General features: G+C 46.5%; 1 protein-coding gene across 2 annotated transcripts; it reads left to right on the top strand.

Annotated features, from left to right (window-relative positions):
* The first annotated feature begins 2,316 nt into the window (after window positions 1-2,316).
* On the top strand, window positions 2,317-20,145 carry PTP4A2 (protein tyrosine phosphatase 4A2). Of its 2 annotated transcripts, none has more exons than XM_061360828.1 (6): window positions 2,317-2,515; window positions 10,695-11,379; window positions 12,931-13,023; window positions 17,601-17,731; window positions 18,570-18,644; window positions 19,720-20,145. In XM_061360828.1, exons 2-6 carry the CDS (start codon window positions 11,284-11,286, stop codon window positions 19,826-19,828), a joined length of 504 nt encoding a protein of 167 aa, XP_061216812.1. In that variant the 5' UTR covers window positions 2,317-2,515; window positions 10,695-11,283; the 3' UTR covers window positions 19,829-20,145. The 2 variants fall into 2 exon arrangements, with proteins under 2 accessions (XP_061216812.1, XP_061216813.1); XM_061360829.1 differs by having other exon boundaries at window positions 2,317-2,553.

Below are 20,145 nucleotides of genomic sequence, written 5' to 3'. Positions count from 1 at the left end.
GGCAAGGAGAGGGGGGCGGAGCACACCGGAGCGGCCACACCGACCGCCACGGCGACAACGCCGGAAGTGACGCAACGGAAGCGCCGCGTCCTCCTCCTCCTCTCTCTTCCCCCCAGCTCCAGCTCCCGCGCCACCGCCCCGCGCGCCTCCGCACTTGCGCCGTACAGCCCCCAACGGCTCGACACGTGGGTAGGCGGGGGCAGCGCCGGCTCGGGCGGTATGACGTTAGGCCTGGGGCGGTGGGAGAAAGCGCACCCGTGTCGCATTGCGCATGCATAGGCGCTGGGCGCGCCGGCGCCAAAGCTGGTGTCGCGCATGCGCGTCGCCTGCAGGCGGCAGTGCTGTGGCAGAGTCGCCCTTTGGCGTGGTCTGTGCAGGCTCGGTGAGGGGCAGTGGTTTCTCCCTGTAGTCCTGTGCTGCAAGGCCTCGGCAGTGCCCGGGGAGGCAAGCCCTCGTTACGTTGGTCCCATGTAATGGGGGTTTGGAGAGAGCCAGCAATTTCTGTGTGCCAGGTGACTTTACACAGCAGGGAAGAGGAAGAATCCTATGGGCTGCGGTTATCAGAGGTTAAGGAACTCCAGTTAGACGCGCTGGAGGAGACCTCGCTGGGGGATTCACGCAGCCGTGAGTTCCAGCCCAGTGGCACTGAAAAGCTTCCCAGACAGGATGATGTGTGACAGCCCTGGTGTACAGGGTGTTCTGTTAGTGTGGATGCAGAGGCAGCACAAACAGAGCCAGGGTACATTTTCAGCACTGCAGCTCCTCAGTGTAGAATCAAACATGGCATTTCATTAATAATTTGGCAGTTGTAGAATGAGAACATGAGAAGACAACAGCTTTTATAATGAGTGATTTACACATATACTTTAGCCTGTTCAGGATTCTTATTTGATCTCTCAATATCTGGTGACAGACTGCTGCCTGCAGCCACCCCTTCTCTGCAGAGCTGAAGCTGATGTTCATGGACCAACATAACCCCCGACATCAACGGGTAAGACAACCTGCACCTTGTCCTGTCTCTCTCACCTCCAGTGTCATTTCCCAACAACCTCTCCTGAACCTGCACAAACCTTTTGTGCTGCGCTCAACAGTTCCGCTGCACAAAACATCGTGCCTGCATAAAGAGCTCCTGCTAGTGATGGCTTCGGACTTCTGTGTGTCCCGATACGTGTGCCTGCTTTGCTCCTCCACCAGCTTCCTCCTCATTCACACAGAGCTCCTAGTTCCTGTCCTCCCACAACCTCTGCTGCACTCTGCAGGGCAGGTCTCGAGGGGTTCCTCAAGGAACTTCAGCACAAAGCGAGATGCATGTGGCTCCTTGGGACTGTGTTTCAGGTTTTTAGAGGAAGGCTGTGGAATGGGGCTCTGGACTGGAAACTCGGAAACCCGGGACCAGCTTCCATCACTCCCTAGGTTTCTGGAGTGAACCTGGACTCTTTGTTCAACGAGTTGGGTCACTATTTGTACCTTAAGTCACTTTTATTGTCTTTTTTTCTTATTGTCTTGCTTACTGAGGGTGTAAAGGGGTGAGACCTTCCTTTGTCGTTACCTTACGTAACGAGGTGGGGTTGTCCCCGGGGGTGCGCTCCGGCTGGAACCCCGAGCTCTGAGCCACCGTGCTCCTTTATTTCGGTTGTGGCGGGGGCCTGCCCGTGTGCTGGCCGTTCCGAACATGGCAGCAGCAGCGCTGTGCCCGCCGGGCGCTCGGGAGCCGCGGTGCCGGTGCCACCGGTGGAAGCTAGAGCCGTGGGAATCACCGGGCGGGCCGAACCACTGAGCGGGGGTGAGAAAGAGCGGGCTGTACCACTGCCTCTGTGCGCTATGTGTTGGTGTGGATGCAGCCGTGCACACATGCGGCCGCAGGGACAGCCCAAGTGCGACGGAGCGGCGGCGGGAGGGCGAGGCCGGGACGTACCAAGTGTGAGAGGGGGTAGCGGGGCGGTGCGTTCCGCTTCGTGCCGTGCAGGGCGAGCCGCACCACTGCTCAAAAGGAAGAGAAGGGAAACGTGCTAATGCTACCTCCCACGCGCAGGCGGAAGGTCTGTTGTAACAGCAGCGGGACGGAGGGACCCGTTCCTCGCGGCACGGGGAGGGGTACCCGGCACGGAGAGCCGCGGCAGCGCCTAGCGAAGCCGCCCCAGCGCTTCTTATGCGAGCATCGACATAGCGGGAGCACCCCCGCGGCGCTGCGGATGGGTGCGCCTAGCGCGCCGGATCGGGTCGGGTGGACCGTACCAATGCCGGGTGTGGGTGTGAGGCGGGTCGTGCCAATCAGCGGCGGGCTGGGCCGTACCACGGGGCGCGGGCGGGGAGGGAGCGGCCTGTGAGCGAGGAGCCGTGTGGCAGCGCGCGGGCTCTCTGGTGTCTCCGGGCCGGACCGGTCCAGCACAGCCCCAGCCCCAGCCCCGCCGCTACCGGTCCCCCTCTGTTCCCTCCGCTCCTTACCAGCGCCCGGCCCGGTGCTTGGGAGGCACCGGGCCCGCTCGGAAGAACGCTGACGCGCTCAATGCTCAGGGTGAGGGTCTGCGGCGAGGAGGAACTGGGGGGCTTCGGGTGAGGAGGAGGCTAGTCCCCGGTGCCGGGGATAATGGCTCTGGGGAGGCCTGTGGGGTCCTTCCTTCGGCTGCTTAGGAGGTTGTGGGGGGATTCCGTGGCCTGCGGGGCAGGTCAGGGACTTCCTTGGCCTCTGCGGACGGTTTGGAGGCGCCTTTTGTGCCCAGGGCCCCTCGCCTGCTCCGCCGGGATGGCTTGGGGGGGGGGCATCCTGGTCTTGGGGGTGTTTCCTGACCTCTGGGGCCTGTTTGGGGAACCCTTCCGGGCATTAGGAGCTGCCTTGGGCAGGCGTGGAGCGTCTCAGACTCTGAGATCTCTGCTCTGCTTCGGACTCGTTGTAGGGGATTACCTCTCTGCCTGTGGGGTGGGATGGTGTGAGGGGTCCCCATGGCCAGGAAGGCTCGTCTAGAATAGGAGCCTTTGCCTGTAGCGTCGGGTGCTTTGTGAGGTGTCCCACCTGCGAGACTGGTTTCGAAGGGACCTTCCTCGTTGGTGGGATGGGGTTAACGTCCAGCACCCATCCTCCAGGGCTGTGCGGCTATTTAGTGTGGGTCCCCCTTCAGTAGTGGTGCTGAGGGGGTGTGGACCCCAAATAAATGGCTTAGGGGAGAGAACTGCTTTCTGCCTGGGCTTGGGGTGCTGTAGTTTTGCAGCAATGAGAGGATACTGAGGCTGAAAAGGGGCTGATGTGCGTGAATGGGGGATCTTGCCTGTATCTGAAAAGGGGGGCATTTGTAAGGGTTGGTTTGAGGGGAGGGGGTGTTACTTCCTCTGTGTGTATGTATGGATAGAGAAAAGATGGGTGAGTTGTTTGGGGGGAAGAGGTTAGGCCTGGAGAAGGTCTGTGAAGGGTAAGAATTTTTTCCTGGGATCTGGGCTGGAAACTGGAGGGGAAAGACTGGGAGCAGTGTGTGTGTTGAATCTTTCTCAGGCTCAGGGGGAGCATGTGGAGCTGGAAAGGAAGGGTGTCCAGGATGTGGTGGTTTTCCTGGGGTTTGAGTGGGGGCAGGGTTGTGAATGCAGAGGGCTGCCCTGTGGGACTTGGAGCTTTCTGGGTTGGAAGCAGGGAGCTGATGAAGCCTAGCCAGGGCAGCAGCTAAAAGCCAGTGCTGATGTTGCTGAGGGTGCTGAGTGACCTGCAGGAAGGCCTGAGACAGGAAGTGCTGTGGTTGCTGGGCATGGCTGGGGTTTGCTGCTTTAGTGGGTGAGGAGCCCTAGTTACTGAGAGCTGGAGGTTTGGGATTTGGAGGCTGGGAGGTGTTATGGGATGGGGATGATTGTAGATGTGGCCTCCACTCAGCTGCAGTGATGGTTCCTCGTGGTTCCTTGGTGTGATTAGTCACAATCTGCTTTGTCTCTTGGGGCAGCTGTATGCTCCTTGGTTTCAGTGTGAGGAGGAGTAAGGCAGAAAGTTGGCTTTTAAAGGCTACTGTATAAATGGAATCTCGCTTCAAAACTCCCCAGATGAACCAGTCAGGTTCTGACTCAGAACTGCAGTTAGTATTTAAAGAAGAAAAAAAAGATAAACCCACCAGCAGCAGCAGCCAAAAACCTCTATCTCCGTATGACTCAACACGTAGAAATACTTCGATTTAATGAACCCAACTGCTGGAAAGAAAAGATTGGTCGGAGTTAAGGTAGGAGTAGGTATCTGCATACGTGTGGCTGCAGAACCAGAAATCTAGGTGGCCTTGCATAGGGGCTAGCTGCCATCTTTTTAATGGAATCTCTCATAAATGTAGATGATTGACTTCAGGTTTGATTACCTGCAAGTAGTCAGCATTCTGTTGCACGCAGCTGTACTCAGATGTCCTTCCTTGAGCAGAGCTGAGCTGTGATCACAGTAGCTCACCTCACTCCTGTCACTGGACTTTGCCCTGTGGTGGCATGTCCTGTTGGTTGACTGTGGTGACGCCTGGGAGGGAGAGTTGTTGCTTGTGGAAAGGCACATTTCTGTCCTCACTTGAAGGAGGATGGTGATCCACAGCTGAAAACACAGCTCTTGAGATCCTGCAGTGCAAGCAGATCACATCATTAAGTAGTGTAGGTTGTGTATTTTGATAGTACCTTGGAGGAGAAAACACGTTGTCAATGATGCGCCATTACTGAGCTGGCAGAGAGGAGCTCTGGGGTGTTTGTTGCATTTGGATTAGTTTGACAGCTTCTTTGCCTGGTAAAGAGCTGGAGATGTAAACTAGCTGTGTCTGACACTGAAAAATAGACCTAATGGCTTGAGGATCTGGGCTAAAAGTTACTCCTCTTTTTGAAGCTGGGTTAGGCGGGCACTTATTGAGCCTGGTATCTGGCTGATGCCTATCATCAGAGAGTATAAATTACCTTTAGAGTGGGTGTTGACTTTGATATCATCTTGGGGCTCATTTTTCTAATTGAGAAGGGCTAAAGGAGTCTTAAATCTCCTGATCCTTTTTTTCAGCTCTAAGAGATGAGACACTGTGGTGCTGTTTCTATTCACGTCACTGTTAGGTGAACCTTTTTGTTGCCTCTTGTTTCTCTGTTCTGTACTAAAAAGATAAATTCTGTCGCTTACACTGAAATTTAGCTCTGCTCAAAATAATGGACTCTGGATTCTGACAACTGAGACTCAGTGGAGGTGCAGTGAGATTTATCAGTAAGCTTCAGTTTGTGTTGTCAGGCTGAATTTAACTGCTGCAGGAGCAGGGAGAAGGAGCTAGCTCTCCACTCGGTCATTTTTCTGGCCAAGGCGCACACACATTCAGATGAGTGAGATGAGTAAGATGCAAGTAACTCAGTACCTCTGCAGGGTAAAGTCTCCATTGCGTGGTGTGAAAGTCCTGCTTGACTTGTTAAGGGCTTTTTTCTGGGTTGTTTGGTTTTTTTTTGCTCCGTCGTCTGAAAGTGTGAGAATATTTAGTTTGAGTTGTTGGGGAGCTGCTGACCTTGCAGGGCTGTGTTTTCAAAGACCAGCAGTTGATACAGTTCAGAGCACTCAGCATTCAGGTTTTTCAGGATGAGCTCTTAGTGTCACATTCTCATGAACTGTTGTCTAAAGTGATTTTTAATTTTATTGAAATACAATTCTGTGCGTTAAATGGGGTAAGAGCTTAAGTTTCTTTTTCATAGCAGGGCCTTTTGCTTGTGACTTTCAAAGACTTTTAGTAACTTTAAACTATTTGAGACATAGTATGTAAATAGCACTCAAATGTGTCTTCTGAAGGGGTTTTAGTAAATAAATGGTGGGTGGGGAAAGTGTTCAAAAGAGCCTGTGTCAAAACAGGATTTTTCACGACGAAGCAGCTTCTATTTTGCAGGAAGGAATCACAGAAACCCAGTCTGGTTTGTGTTGGAAGGGACCTCAAAGCTCCTCCAGCTCCAACCCCTGCCACAGGCAGGGACCCCTTCCACTGGAGCAGCTTGCTCCAAGCCCCTGTGTCCAACCTGGCCTTGAGCACTGCCAGGGATGGGGCAGCCACAGCTTCTCTGGGCACCCTGTGCCAGCGCCTCAGCACCCTCACAGGGAAGAGCTTCTGCCTAAGAGCTCAGCTCAGTCTCCCCTTGGGCAGGTTCAAGCCATTCCCCTTGGCCTGTCCCTACAGGCTCTTGTCAGAAGCCCCTCTCCAGAAAGAAAAGTTCTGAGTTGCAAAGCACATGTACCTGCTGGGCCTCGGAAGGAGCTCCGGTGGTGTCTCATCGCTTCCTGCTCCCAGCTTGCAGGGTCGTGGGCTCTGTGCATCAATGTCCTTGTTAGATGTTGTGGTTTGACCTCACTCAAATTTGGGGATGGCAGCTAAACCTTTCCTGTGTAGTACTCAGAACTGAGTTGTGCTGCAGGATTCTTCTCAACCCGAGTAGTTTTGCACAGCATAGTCGACAGTTCTTGCCGTTTCCTCATGTCACTTTTGAGTTACTTAATCTGTACTTATTTTCCCTCTCTTGCTCTGTGCTGCTGCGGCTTCTATGGGTGGGTTTTACAGCCTGGGCTGGGGTTGGTGTGAAAGGAAACGTGTGAGTCACCCGCAGAGCTTGTCTGCAGGCTGGGAGGGGAGGGTGGGACAGTAAAAGTTTGACCTCACCCCTCTCTAGGCACGTGTCATTCCAAGCAAGCTTCCTTCAGAGACCGTTCAATAACTCCTTCCAAGAACGTTCCAGAGTTGCTTTCCCATTTGTACTAGGAGAGTATATTTTAGAAAAGATAGTTGCTTTGCTTCTTGCTAGTGTGTGTTTCTGCTGGTTTAAGGCTCAGTTTGGAGGACTGGGTGAATTCGTTCACCTCTGAAGCACTCAGATGAAACAGGACGTTTTAAGGGTGTATGGACAGAATGTGGGTCACTTAGCAGGGCAGCGCAGAAAGGGGAGGTGAAATCTGACATACACAGTGTGTCAGGAAAAGCCTGGCTGGCTGCAGCCTCATATGGATGGGAATTTTCATGGGATCGGCTGGGCACCCTCAGCGTGCCGTGATGTTGATTTCACGTGCGGAAATGCTAACCCCAAGAATGAGGTTTCATAGAAAATGAAAATGAAGCACCACATGACCTGACTCTGTTAACATCCAATGCGGATTCCTGCTTACAGGAACAAAACCAGCTGAGATCTTTTGAAAATACTGGACTCCAGAACACAGCAGTGTTCTTCACTACAGCCTGACAAATTAGAGGGCTCTGCTGCACATCCTGTTGCTGGGTTGTTTTGAAAGAGGATCCAAGTGACCTTTCCACAGGTACCCGTGTTCTGCAGTCTGTGGAAACTGCAGCTGTTGCAGGCTCTTTGCTGCCTCGATGTAGCTAAGGCAGCACTTCTGCCAGTGTGTTCTGAAGGAGCTGGTGGAACTGGGAATTCCTGATGATGTTACTACTTTTTTTTCATTAGCCCTGTCTTCCTGCTTTGCATGGGCTCAATAGGGAAGAGCAGCAGCTTGTCCTATTGAAGCATCTAATTAAGGCATCAGTGTAATGACTGAGGCTGCAGGCACTGGAGGTGAGTGGTGTAGGTGTGCTGGGTTTTTGCTTAAGGCAATCTCAGGTGAAGCTTTTATCCAGTCAGGAATTCATTTACCTGTTCTCTTAATTAGTTAATCATCCTGATTTATTTATGTTAGTTAATGCATTGCCCCCTCCTCATGTTTCAAGCATATTCTTCCATGTTCATAGTAGTTTGAAATACATTCTTCTCAAATTGTTCTCTTTAGGCTTCACCAAGCTCTCTTGGCATGTGTGGCTGTGTGTGAGCGTGAGGTGGGGAGCTCATTGCACCTGAGTCCTGGCCGTAAGTGCACTGGCACAGCTTGCTAAACTCGGTTGTATAGATGCACACCTTTATTGGTGGTGATTCCCTATAATTAAGTTAAACAACATCATGATCTGACTCCCAAGCATATTTAGTTCTTTTCAGATGTATGTATGGCTATTGCTTGGCTTGTTTGTCCTCTCCCTCTGCCTTTTCTCTTCCTCCAGATCCTGATGGACCTCTTGCACTTCATTCATGGTGTTGACATGTTGGATACCTCCACTCCCTTTCTGAGGCCAGCCATGCAAGACGTGGTGTCATCTTTTGGTTTCTCTCCATGTACTATCTCACTTTCTAAATATAAAAAGTTGAAGATTAATTGGCTGAGAAATTATTCCTTTTTTATGTTGTGCATAGACCTGGTTTCTAGTTACTCTTGTTGGTTTGGTAGCGCTCTGTTCTCTTGGGATTTTTGAAGTGCAGATTTGCTTGCTAGCACAGGGAGGAAGAAAATGGTAAAGTATTTGCTTGGGGAGATCAGAAGTTGCAGACAACAGGGGTTTTCCTAGTTTTCATTTCCTTAATGAGGAGCCTAGTTTTTCTTTTTAAACTTCAGCTTAACAGCAGCTGAAAATCGAGGGAGGAAGGGATGTATGTGTCAGTAACCCAACTTCTACAAATAGGCTCCTGTGCTACATGAACTTCTTATCCTTTTGGAAATTATTTTTCAGCCTTAAATACAGCACACTGTTTTTAATCATTTCTTAGCTATTAGCTGATTAAACACTTCAGTTGTACTCCTTTGGGGAAGGTAAATTGTGTCATTTTCGCTCTACAGGATGAGCTGAGCTACTGAAAGTGGCTTGGCCAGGGTCAGACCACAAGCAGCTGCAGATCAGAGCAGAGCTGCCCCTGCCACTCTGGATTCACTGGAACATGGTATCTCCATGTGTCCTTTCTCAATGACTTGGTAAATCAGTTTTACAAAAAACTTAAAATAATTGGGTTGAAATTCCTTCTTTGATTTGCTTGAGGGAGGTGAAGTGTAACTATAATGATCTGGGCTGATACAACTCAGTGCAAATAGCACTGCATGAGGCTTTTCCAATGAAATTATTGGTGCTGAAAAGAAGAATGTCTAAAGGATTTGTTTAAATACGATGCAACAGCTCTTCCCCTCATGACAGTGTACTTTGTAATGCTGCAAGCCTCTGATGTGCAGGATCCAAGTTCTGATCTCATATGCCAAGATCTGTTGACCACTAATTTTATTTAAATGACCTTTTTGAGTGCTCAAAAGTTAGTTTTGGAACCATTGTGTAGCATAGGTGTGTGGGTCACTCTCAGGACATGCCATATGACTGGGCTGTGTTCAAAGCAGGGAAACCAGGTCAGAGTTGGCCTGAAAAGGGACTTTCTTGCATCAAGTTTTACAGACGTTGCACATGTGGACACTGTGACTTTGGTCATTCTGTTCCTGGTGCATTACAGCTACAGCAGGCTGGAATTGATTTTAGCAACCTCTACCCTTTGAGATTGGGTACTATGTAGGAGACAAATTGGGTATTGTATTGGGTAGTATGTGTGTGACAAATGTGCAAGAATTGACAATGTGTAAGGACTTGAGCGTGATGTGCTTAGATGGAATTCTTCCAGCTGGGGTGAAAGTGGATCCTGTAGTCATGACACTGCTGAAATATTCCTGGATTCATTTTTGAAATGCGCATTTGAGTCACTCAGTGGAGCTGTGCTAAGGCTGGGGCAGGTCATTGACAGCATCTCTGCTTTTGCCTCTGGCAACCTAATCCACGGATTTTTTTTGGCACTGAGAGCTGTTCTTTAAGGAAATAATTGTTGTTCTGTGGGTGAGTTCTGTCTTCATGTCAGTGAAAAAGGTGATTCTGTAGGACTTAATTTGACTATTTTCAAGTGAGGATCTCTTTAAAATGTTGGGTGCACCAGAAGTTTGGGGGGTGAACTTCCATGTGTGTATGTTTCCCTGATGGCATTCGCTGAGTTGCAGGTTTGTGACTTCTGGCTGTTAGTTTGGATTTGATTCAAGATTTCAAACTTTTTCCTTAAAACCCTGAAGTGTCAGTAGTGACTCTTTGGCTTTTTAAATGCAGTGAAAAGCCATGTTGCTTATTTAGTATTTCAGCCTTAAATGAGCTGAGCTCTTTTAGCTCCATTTTCATCTGCCTAACCTTCATGGTTGAATTGCATGGTTCCATCTTTTATTGCTTTTGCTGAAACATCTGTATTTTGAAGCCTATGTGTTAGGACTGGAATCTGCCACAGGCTTTTAATACCCTAGTCTGTGAACACAGGTAAGACTGAGAATAACTTACAGTTATTACTGTTAAGTGACCATTTGACTGCTGTTGAAATGGCTGATTTCTGGAGGGTGTCTCGCTGCTGCTGTAGGAGTTTGTGGATACAGCACTGTGGGTGAAATTTATCTGCTAGCAAAAGCTCAAATACGTGGCACTTTAGGTACACTCTTGTTTCTGCTTGTGCTGCTTATTTTGCTCAGGAAAAAATAAGCTATACCAACAGTATTTGTAACATATTTGGCCTTAAGCCAAGCAGGTATGACTGTACCAACAGCCACTTTGGAGAGTGTACTCGGCTTTGTGCTATTTTCTTCTCTTTTGAGGCACCTGAATGGGAGGGAAGGGCTGTAGAGAGCATAGAAAGGTTTCCTTGTTCTCAGTTCCGGTGTCTGCCAGGAGCAGCACTTACCAGAAGTCCATGTCTCAGTGCCCACAGGATATTCGGGATTGCAACTGTGAGGAGTCTAATGAAGATTGTTTTTTGTTTGTTTTTTAAATACAGTCTTCTCTAGTCTAACTCAGGTTTCTCTGGGAGGGTCAGCATTCAGTGTTTCTGCAAGTAGAAGCAACAAATCCTCTTACCTGATCTTTCTCTTCTCTCAGGTGTTCTGTTGGAGCATACGCTGCACATTTATGGCGATTCTGAGTGTGAGGGCAGAATTCTGCCAGGCCCAGCACAGCATCCTGGCTGACAAGTGAGCTGAGTGCAGGGGCTTCCACGTGCCATAATTACTTTGCCTTGAAGACTCCGGACACAGTAGACACTCAGATATATGGGATATCTTCTGCACATTGGAAGCATTTTCCTTTTACTGACTCTAGCAAAACGAAGCATCAAGAAAACAAAGTGGAGAGAAAATCTGCCCTTACTTTTTTGCCTCACCAGTGCCTAAATGTAGAACAGGCTGCCTAGTCTTGCATGTAGTCAGAGTTTTGGAGTCTGAAGGGTACCACCTGCAGCAGTTGAGGCCGAAGTTGAATTCAAGTGGATTCTGAAGCAAACCAGCTTTTCTACCAGCAAATTCTTTACGGAACAAACACGTCAAAGCAAGCTCTGATCTGTCCAAGGCATTTTAGTGGTCTCTTTAATGTTTTCTGCTGTGAAACCTTTCCAAGGTTATTGATTTTTTTTAATTTTTTTTTTAATTATTTTCCTCAATCTTTTGGCCCCTTGCACACTTCAGTTGCCATTATGAACCGTCCAGCCCCCGTGGAAATCACTTATGAGAACATGCGTTTCCTGATCACTCACAACCCAACCAATACAACCCTCAACAGGTTCACAGAGGTAAGGCAACCAGATAAAGCTTCCTGGCATGCTCATACTTCTGTAGAAGCACTGGACAGTCGGTCTTCACACCTGTGGCTCCATACTTTGGCTGTATATTATGTGTTACCTGAAACTTAAGGTGTTTTTATCTTTAATATATTGGTCACATTCTCCTGACAGGATGAGAAGAGAATCCACCGATTGCTTTTTCCTAAGTCCTGCATTTCTTTAATTACAAGAGGCTGAATGAACTTCCATTTTAGAATAGACTTACCTCGCCATGTTCTTGGCCTGGTTTCTGAAGGTCTGCATGTTCTGTGGTTCTAAATGTTATCTTTCATTAAATAATGCAGTGCTTCCAATATATCAATCTGTGGCTCACCTTTTGGCTTTTAAAGTAGTCGACAGAATTGTAATTGGTTTCTGACCTGCCTTCACCCTTAGACTAGGGGTAAGCACGATACTTAAACCCATGCTGTAGTTCACAGACTGTGTTACCAAACTGCCTTGATCCAGAACAGCCCAAGATTTTGGGTGCTAGACTGTATCTGTGAGACATGACATCTGCTGGGCCTGAGTGCTGGGAAAAATCAGTTACATGGGCAGTGGGTCGCACTGTCACTGACGCAGTCAGAACTTAAATACAGTAAAACCTAATATTCAGCTTTCTGAAAAAGCAGCTGATGATGGTATCATCAGAGGAATGGTAAGATGGTGTATTTCTATGTCCTGGGTCACTGCAAACCTACAGTTTCTTTGTGGCCTCATATCTAGAGGATTTCATGTTGCATGTGCAGGTCTATTTCTTCCAGAGAGATCCTGTCATCTGATACTGATGGCTGACTGTGGCTGTTGACTTCCATCATTCAGCAGTGGCCATTCACCAGGAACCTGCTCAGATATTATTGGTTAATTTTGAAAGCCACATTCTTTTGGTCTTTATGTATATTTTCCCCATTAACATGGATTGTCTTCCTTTTTCAGGAGTCCTGACTGGAATAGGTATTATTGCTAATTGTTAGAAGTTACAGTGATTCATTCCAAGCATGAGAGGAAATTCTGCTTGCTGTATGAACCTTCAAAGTGAACTGGAACAGCTTTTGTTTGATCTTCTGATTATTTATCTAGCACAATGTGCTACTTATAGTGCATTACAAGGAGGCTAGAGTATGATGGTGTGTGTGTTCTGTTCCTCCCTGCCTTAAAATGTCAACACTGTCCGAAGCAAACAGTTCCAGGCTTCTATTTAAAGAGAAGAAGCAGCTGCTTGGAGAATATAAGTGGTTATTTTAATATGGCTCTTATATATGCATTTTTTTTCCCACCTTGGCATTTCCCTGGATAAGGAGGATTCAGAGTGTTTTATGTTTATTCCTGTTATTTGTAGCCCTTGTCCTCTTATAGGCCATAGCCTCCCTTCTTGTGCTGGCATTTGCTCCTTCCCTGTGTAGTCACCTTGGAGCTGTATGGTAGTGGTGGCACCACTGACTGTTTAGTTCTGCAGCTCCTGGGAAAGTGCTTGTGTTGGTCCCTGTGTCATGTGCTCACCTGTGTTCCTTTTCCCTAAAGGAGCTCAAGAAGTATGGAGTGAGAACCCTGGTGCGAGTTTGTGAAGCCACTTACGATCAAGCTCCCATCGAAAAAGAAGGAATCCAGGTTCTAGTGAGTTGCCTTTGAAACTGTCTATAAATGAAACCCACGATAGGCAGAAGTGGCGGGGATGCCCCAGGCTTTGGGCAAGCAGTTGTGACTGTTTCAGACTGGCCAAAAGCAATGTGATCTCCATCATCAGCTAACGCTGGTTTTGAGAAGCTCACTGTGCTTTTGTAAGAGGTACTTGCTGGTTTATTACTATTGCCAGAGCTCTTTAGTTGGAGGAAAAATGCCTATTCCTGGATATCTGGGTTTGTTGAGGTACTTCAATTGCCTTTTAGTGACTAGTTTGTTACTAACCCTGTGTTCAGCCTTGTGGTTCATACAGCTTAGTGCTTTTCAGCACTTCCTGGCTTTACTGTTGGACCTTCTCAGGGTGCAGATAAAAGTCCATCCTTCAGAAAGTGCCGCCTTTTGAGACTTTCTGACATGTTGATACTGACTATGGCGGGATATTGGTCGACAGCCTCATCACAGCTCATCTCCAAATGGAGCCTGGCTGCTGGTGGCTCCCCTCTTCAGCAGGTGGAATTCCATAACTGCTGCTCACAGCTACCATTATGCAGTGACTGTCTGACTGTATGGTCTGGTGTTGCTCGGTGGTTATGGGAAGGTTGTTTTAGTAGGTGTGTGCTCACACGAAGCTAGCAGGCGGTATTTTTCCAGGCAGTACTTCTGAATCATCACAGTGTGTCAGATATAATCAGTTTATTTTACTGGAGTGAATAATACTCTGTTCTGAGGCCAGAAAATGCATCTTACCTTCTTGGTGCAGGTAGTCAGCCTTCCATTACCCCTTGATTTTTATGGCTCAGGCGGAGAAAAACTGCAGTTTTCCATTAGGAGAAAAACTTGTATCCTCACATGTCTGCGAACACTCCTGTACAGGTCGATTGGGTTTCTTGGCTTCTGGCCCTGGTAAGCATTTACTCCAGTTCTAGGCAGCCACGTGTGCCTCAATGTTGTTGCAAAAATCAGTCATTATAGGGTTAGCCATGCTCCCAGGGCTTTTTTTGTTCTCTCTGGAGCTGTCTTGGACTGGGACATGCAAGTGTTCTCATAATGCTGCTGTGAAGCTTCCAGCTGTGATATTCCTGTGCTTGCCAGAGACTGGAAGGATTAAACTTCTGGTGCCAAGGGGCTCAGAGCCCTGATTTAAGGTGGGGTTTAAGAGTTTGTGTTCCTGTGCTAGATCAAGAGCTGGGTTCTTTCTGGAAGACTTGGGACAGTTTTGCAGGTGTCCAGCTCTGCCCTGTGAGACCTTGGCGTCTGCAGCTGGGAGCCAAATCGACCTCCTGCAGTCCATGCCCCCGGGTCAGCTGCAGGAGCTGGAAGTGCACTGTCTTCTGCAGCCTCTGCTTCTGAAATAGTTTGGGGATTTTGGTTCTCAGGAAACTTTAGGAACTTGGTGTTGGCTTGGTTTGAACTGAAAGCAGGTTTTTGAGGAAGCTTTTGTAAAAACTGGAAATGTTTTTTTCTGTAGCTGTGCTAAGAGATCCTTTCACTTTAAGTAACACGTGAGAGTCTTGTGTCCACAGGTTTGTCTCAGCTAACAAGCCTCTTTGCACTGGGTGCATACGAGATCTTAGTGTTCCATTGCTGCAGAAGGACAAACAGGAGAGAGCATAAATCTGCCAGGCATCTGTTAAGGATAACAGAAAGCAGAAGGTAACAGGGAAGGTTTGCTGCTAATGTTATCCCTGATCCTGATGATCCCAGTCATGGGGTTGTCTTAGTAATTCACTGTATTGCAGTAGTATTTTCTATTTCAGATAAGCTTTAACTAGTTACCAGAATGACCAGCTTTGCTTTCCTAGGAGCACTTCCTTTTTCAAATCAGAGTCCTGTTGCTGTTCAGAACTCATACTGAATTACCAGCTGGCTTAGAAAATAACACGTCACTATTTAAAGCTAATATTTGCTTGCAAAAATAACATTAAGATTAAAACCAGCCTGACAGATTAGTGTCTATTTTAAAACTGTTGAGGTCAAAAGCATAGTGAAACCTCTCAAAATGAGAGCACTTGAGCAGAGCCTGCTCTCAGGCTGTGAGAGGAGTGTGCACTGGCAGGGTGGGTAGAACTGGCAGCTCCAGAGCTGCTTTGGCAGATGGCATAGTGAGAAAGTAGAGAATTGGATGTTCTGTGTTTGAAGTAGTACTATTACATGCATGTGTTTATCAACAGAGATTAAATCCAGGAGGTGGGAATGGATTTCGTTTCTGTGGGTTTCTGCAGTTCTTGGGTTCATGCATCAGGTCTTGTAACACAGAAATGTTACATCACAAAAACTGGTGGTTTTCTGGAAATAGTTTTGCACTGGCTGGTAACCAAGGAGGCTCTAGGGGGTTTGTTCATCTTCAGGATCAAAGACAGATACCATTGTTCTTCTCTCAGTCCTTCATGTGGGTTTTGAACATGGGATTCTTGTCACCTTGAAGTCCTGTTACTGCTTCTTGGTTGTCTCAGTTCTGCATTGCCAATCCTGCAGTTGTTGCCAACTGACAAACCCAGAGCTGTTCTGCTAAGCGACGCTGCTCCAGCTGAAGGATAGATAAGAATAACCCCTTCTTTCCTATCATCCTTCCCAGATCCTGCACAGTGGCACAGAAGAGTTGTGTATTCTGTTTATGCAATCTCGGTGCATCATCCTGGTTATTAAATGACTGGTTTGGTTGGGGAGCTTAGCAGTTGGGTTTTATCCTGTCTGACAGAAGCTCAGAGGTGATGCTGGCAGAACTCCTCAGCAGGAAAGACTCGCAAAACTTTGCTGCATTCACTCCTCCAGTCTCAAAAGTGTTCTTGTTCCTTGTCCTGAGCAGGGTTTTGTCAGTGCCTGTTCAGTGTCAGGGCTGTACCGTTCCTGGGAAGGTGATGCTTGCATGAGGTTGTGATTAACTGAGGCCAGCACAAGAGCTATGTGGATGTGATGTTTAATATATAAGCTCAAGCAGTGTAATGAGCTCCTGTGTTTAGTTTGAGGGAAAGGGTTTAGTTTAATGGAAAACCAGGAAGCAGAACTGACATGCAAATCCTGTTCTTTGGAAGGCAGTTTCAGAAGAAAGCACCTTGCAGTGGGCAATGCGTCTTCTCTTGGCAGCCCATACTTCTCTTCCTGGGACAGTGCATAATACTAGGTCTAAAATAATAGAGCTACCCATGTGTGATGGAGTGGAAAATCTGGTGAAAGCCTTTAATTAGAAAGAGCAAGTTTCACTTTATGATCTTGTTTCTATAGCCTTGTTGTCCCAGATACTTTTAATTTCCCATTTGCCTTAGAAAAGGAGTTCTCTGTGCCCCTCAGACTTTGTGTGTCTTTCTGAATTCATCACATACAGTGTCATTTCAGGAACTAAAAGCTTTTTGATTTGGTAGTTCCAAGACACAATTTCCACCTTTCAGCTTTTGTAAGTGCCAGCACATGTGCTTGGGTTCTCAGGCCGAGGGTTGTCCAAAGTTGTATTTGCTGTTCAGGAATTATCAGGGTAGCAGTAAAAAAAGGGAAAGCCTGGTGGGTTTTTTTACCTTTAGCTGTACTTGCTCAGTTTCTGCATGCTTCTTTAAGGCTTCACAGAATATTACTTCATATTAAGCTGTTCTCAAGACACTACATGAAAGACCTGTTTCTAGCCATTTCCCTGCCACTTGGAGAGGTGGCTGAATAATACAAAGCTCTGGCTAAGAGTCTCTCTTGTAAAAGGCATTGCGGTCTAATGAAAAGTGCTAAATAACTACTAAGTATTATGTCCCCCCCTGTGTCTGGTAGTGCTCTTTCTGCAGCACTCCCTGTTGTCTTGAGAAGATTATAAAGCACATGATGATCCTGAAATGTAGGACATGTACTTCACTTAGTGCAAGTTCCAGGAGACTGCTTGTGACTTCATGGAAATGGGAAACTTCTGACATGCAGTTTTGATTGACAGGCACGGTGATGCTGTCAGATGTGATCTCAGTAGTGAAATGGTGGCTGCCCCTTTAGTAGGCAGAAAATTAACTGTAAATGCTGTTTGCTTGGTGATTTGGCTGATGTCTGAGCACTATTCTTGCTTGTGAATGGGCTGGGGGATTTGGACTTGAGCTGTCTTGCTGACTGGATTCATGGCAGCTGGACAAGGTGATCCATTTGAGTTGTTATGAATAACCTTCTCCTCTGCTGATCCCCTTGAATTTTTAGGAAGTAGCTTCTTTGTACAGTCTGAAGTACAAATAGCACCTTAAAAGATTGACAGAATCACAGGCAAAAGTCTGCAGAGTTCTCATTTCTCAGATGTTTATTTGAAATGTCTTAATTTTTATTATTTTTAATAAAATGGATTTCCAAGGCAGCCATTTTTCTAAAAATTCTATACCACACAGGAGTTAGTAGAGTTTTATTGAAATGTTATTGGAAAGTGCAGTTTAATGGTTGTTAAACATTTAGTGTTGCATTATATTGACTTTCCAGCTTTCGTGCAGCCAGAAAAATAGATCTGTTTGTAGCACGCACTTCTTGCTGATGCAGTATTTTCTTTCTCCCAGTTCCGGTTACCTTGCTGTTGACTATGGTTTGAAATCCATGTCACTAATGCCTTTTTCTTTCCTTCAAAGGACTGGCCATTTGATGATGGAGCACCACCCCCCAATCAAATAGTTGATGACTGGCTCAACCTGTTGAAATCCAAATTCCGTGAGGAGCCTGGCTGCTGTATTGCTGTTCACTGTGTTGCAGGGTTGGGAAGGTTGGTGTTCTGCTGGCTTCTTTTTATACTGGACTTAAAAATTAGTTCCTTTGTCTGGAAGGTCAAGGAGGGTGTTAAGTAAGTGCCAATTCCTCCGTTTTCTCACAAGTAACACTTTAAAGCAGCAGCAAGTTTGTGCCATTAAAGCAAGAGAGACTTACTGCAACTTAATCTTGAGTGGTTTCATAACTCTTATCAAGGACGGAAGGAAAAACATGGTGAGATTGTTGAGAACACTCCTGTCAGGAGTGACACAAGCAGTTGAAGGTGCTATTCATTTGAAGGTGTCTTTTTGCTGTAAATCTCTTGGGCTTCTTGACACGTGTGGTACAATTTCTGAGGCTGTACAATTTTTAATTTCCTCCTTTTCAACTGATACACATAGTAAGGATGTGAGAATAATAATAAAAAAAAAGGCATTTAGAAAAACCAATTCAGTGACTTTCTTACTCTATGAAGTGGCTTCACTTCGGTTTCAGGAGGAGTTAGGCTTGTATTTCTTGCTCACATGAGGACTGATGTTTCTCTCCTTGCCACTCAACTTCCTTCTTTGCAGAGAACTTCCTTTCAAGATGAAATAATAATTTAAGCAGACTGATTCAGGAGAGCTCAATGCTAAATTCATATTCCCAAATGTAACCTCTGAATGTTCTGTTTATTCTGTGAGCTAGGAGGAAATGGAGCTGTCTACTTAGGTACTCAGCAGGCAAATGTTGTTCTATAGGTAATGCTTACAGAGAAAGTACTGAAGCTCTTTACAGATTAACTTGATGTATTTTGAGGGTTTCAATGTATGGTTTCTCTAGATCTTTCTAAAATACCGATTCTTCTCCTTTAGGGCTCCTGTACTGGTTGCACTTGCTCTCATTGAATGCGGAATGAAGTACGAAGATGCAGTTCAGTTTATAAGGCAGTAAGTTAAACTTCCCTTTGCTCAAGAAATCTCTCATTTATGTTGTATTTGAACAGTATGCAGCAGAATTCATTAGATTTCTGATTTGATTTCTAGTGCTTATATTCTGACATGATCAGCATGACTTTGACGTAAATATTGAGGCTTGTGCCCTCTCTCTCTCTCTCCCTCTCTTTTATTGTTACTATACATATATATATATATATATATACACATTAAACCTGGGCTTATGTATTAAGCCATTGACTTGAGACTCGAAGATTTTGAACTTGGGAGGAAAAAATGTCCAGGCTGGGGCTGTAAAAATTGTAGATGACCCGATCATGGGCTAGTTGCTCCTAATGAAACTGATACAAATGGTAGTGTGGGTGGGCCAGCACATGAGCACCAGCGCTCCTATGTGTCCTGTGGGGAGTGTTACCCACCTAGGAAATGTCTGGAAAATTGACAAATGTGATGAAGGATGAGACTGCAGAGCTCTGCTGGTTTAGTGATAACATCACATCTTGAAATGAAGCCCAGCAGGTGCGATTTATGTTGAATGAGCTTTGCCAAAAGAGCAGTTCATCCTTATACAGACTCCCAGGGTCCTCAGTTCCCTCTGTGAACTGTATTGCTGTTGAGAGATTTTCCTGAATTTTAACTTCCTTAAATTCCGTTTTTCTCATCTTGGGGATGATACCTTTATCCCAGGAAGCAATTTCCTGAGAACCTCTTACATGTTTGTATCTGAATGTCATGGCCTTGCTTAGCTGATACAAGTAGCCCACATACCTGCAAGAAAAGAGTAACCTTGATGTTGTTCAGCTGCTGCTGCTGGTGATGGAAATAAGCTCTCCAATCCAAGAAAACAGACTGAAATTTGTTCCCTGGATTTTAATATTTTGACATGTAGGCAGTGAGCTGGCCTGGTTTATCCCTCCTCAGAGAGTCAGTGAATTCAGAACTGAGACAGAAATGCTGGTTTTGTAGCTACAGGAAGGCTTTGAACAGAGGACTGATCTGCCTTGGGGGGTGTGGCGATTGAAGCGGTACTTTTTTCCACTGATATTAGCCTTCATTCTCTTTGTTTTAGGAAAAGGAGGGGAGCTTTCAATTCCAAACAGCTGCTTTACCTTGAAAAATACCGGCCTAAGATGCGATTACGCTTCAAAGATGCCAACGGTCACTGCTGTGTTCAATAAAGCATAATCCCAAACGAAGGCAGAAGCTAGCATGGCTCTTTTCTGGACTCTTGGCACCTGGAAATGTGAATCTGGAATCAAACTACAGCATCAGATTGGGGGGAGTCAGTCAGTGACCTCAGCCTCTGTCCTAATGGTGGTGATGATTGAAAAAAAAATAAAAATTAAAACAAACCTAAGAGCAACATTTCAGTGAAGGATTGTTTTCTCCTTGAGCTGCAGTTGGAACATCTGCAGGGAGAAAATCAGTTTCTGAATCTTGTGTATTTTTAACTTTTTAAGAAAAGAAATAAAGTAAATTTTATGTCTAAGGAAAA

The sequence above is a fragment of the Neopsephotus bourkii genome, unplaced genomic scaffold, assembly GCF_033783945.1.
Source record: "Neopsephotus bourkii isolate Nb327-2 ecotype Australia unplaced genomic scaffold, CSIRO-AGI_Nbou_v1 NB_1036, whole genome shotgun sequence".
In the NCBI taxonomy this organism is placed as follows: Eukaryota; Metazoa; Chordata; class Aves; order Psittaciformes; family Psittacidae; genus Neopsephotus; species Neopsephotus bourkii.
The sequence above is the reverse complement of the archived record's forward strand: the minus strand, read 5'-3'. Positions and strand labels throughout refer to the sequence as shown.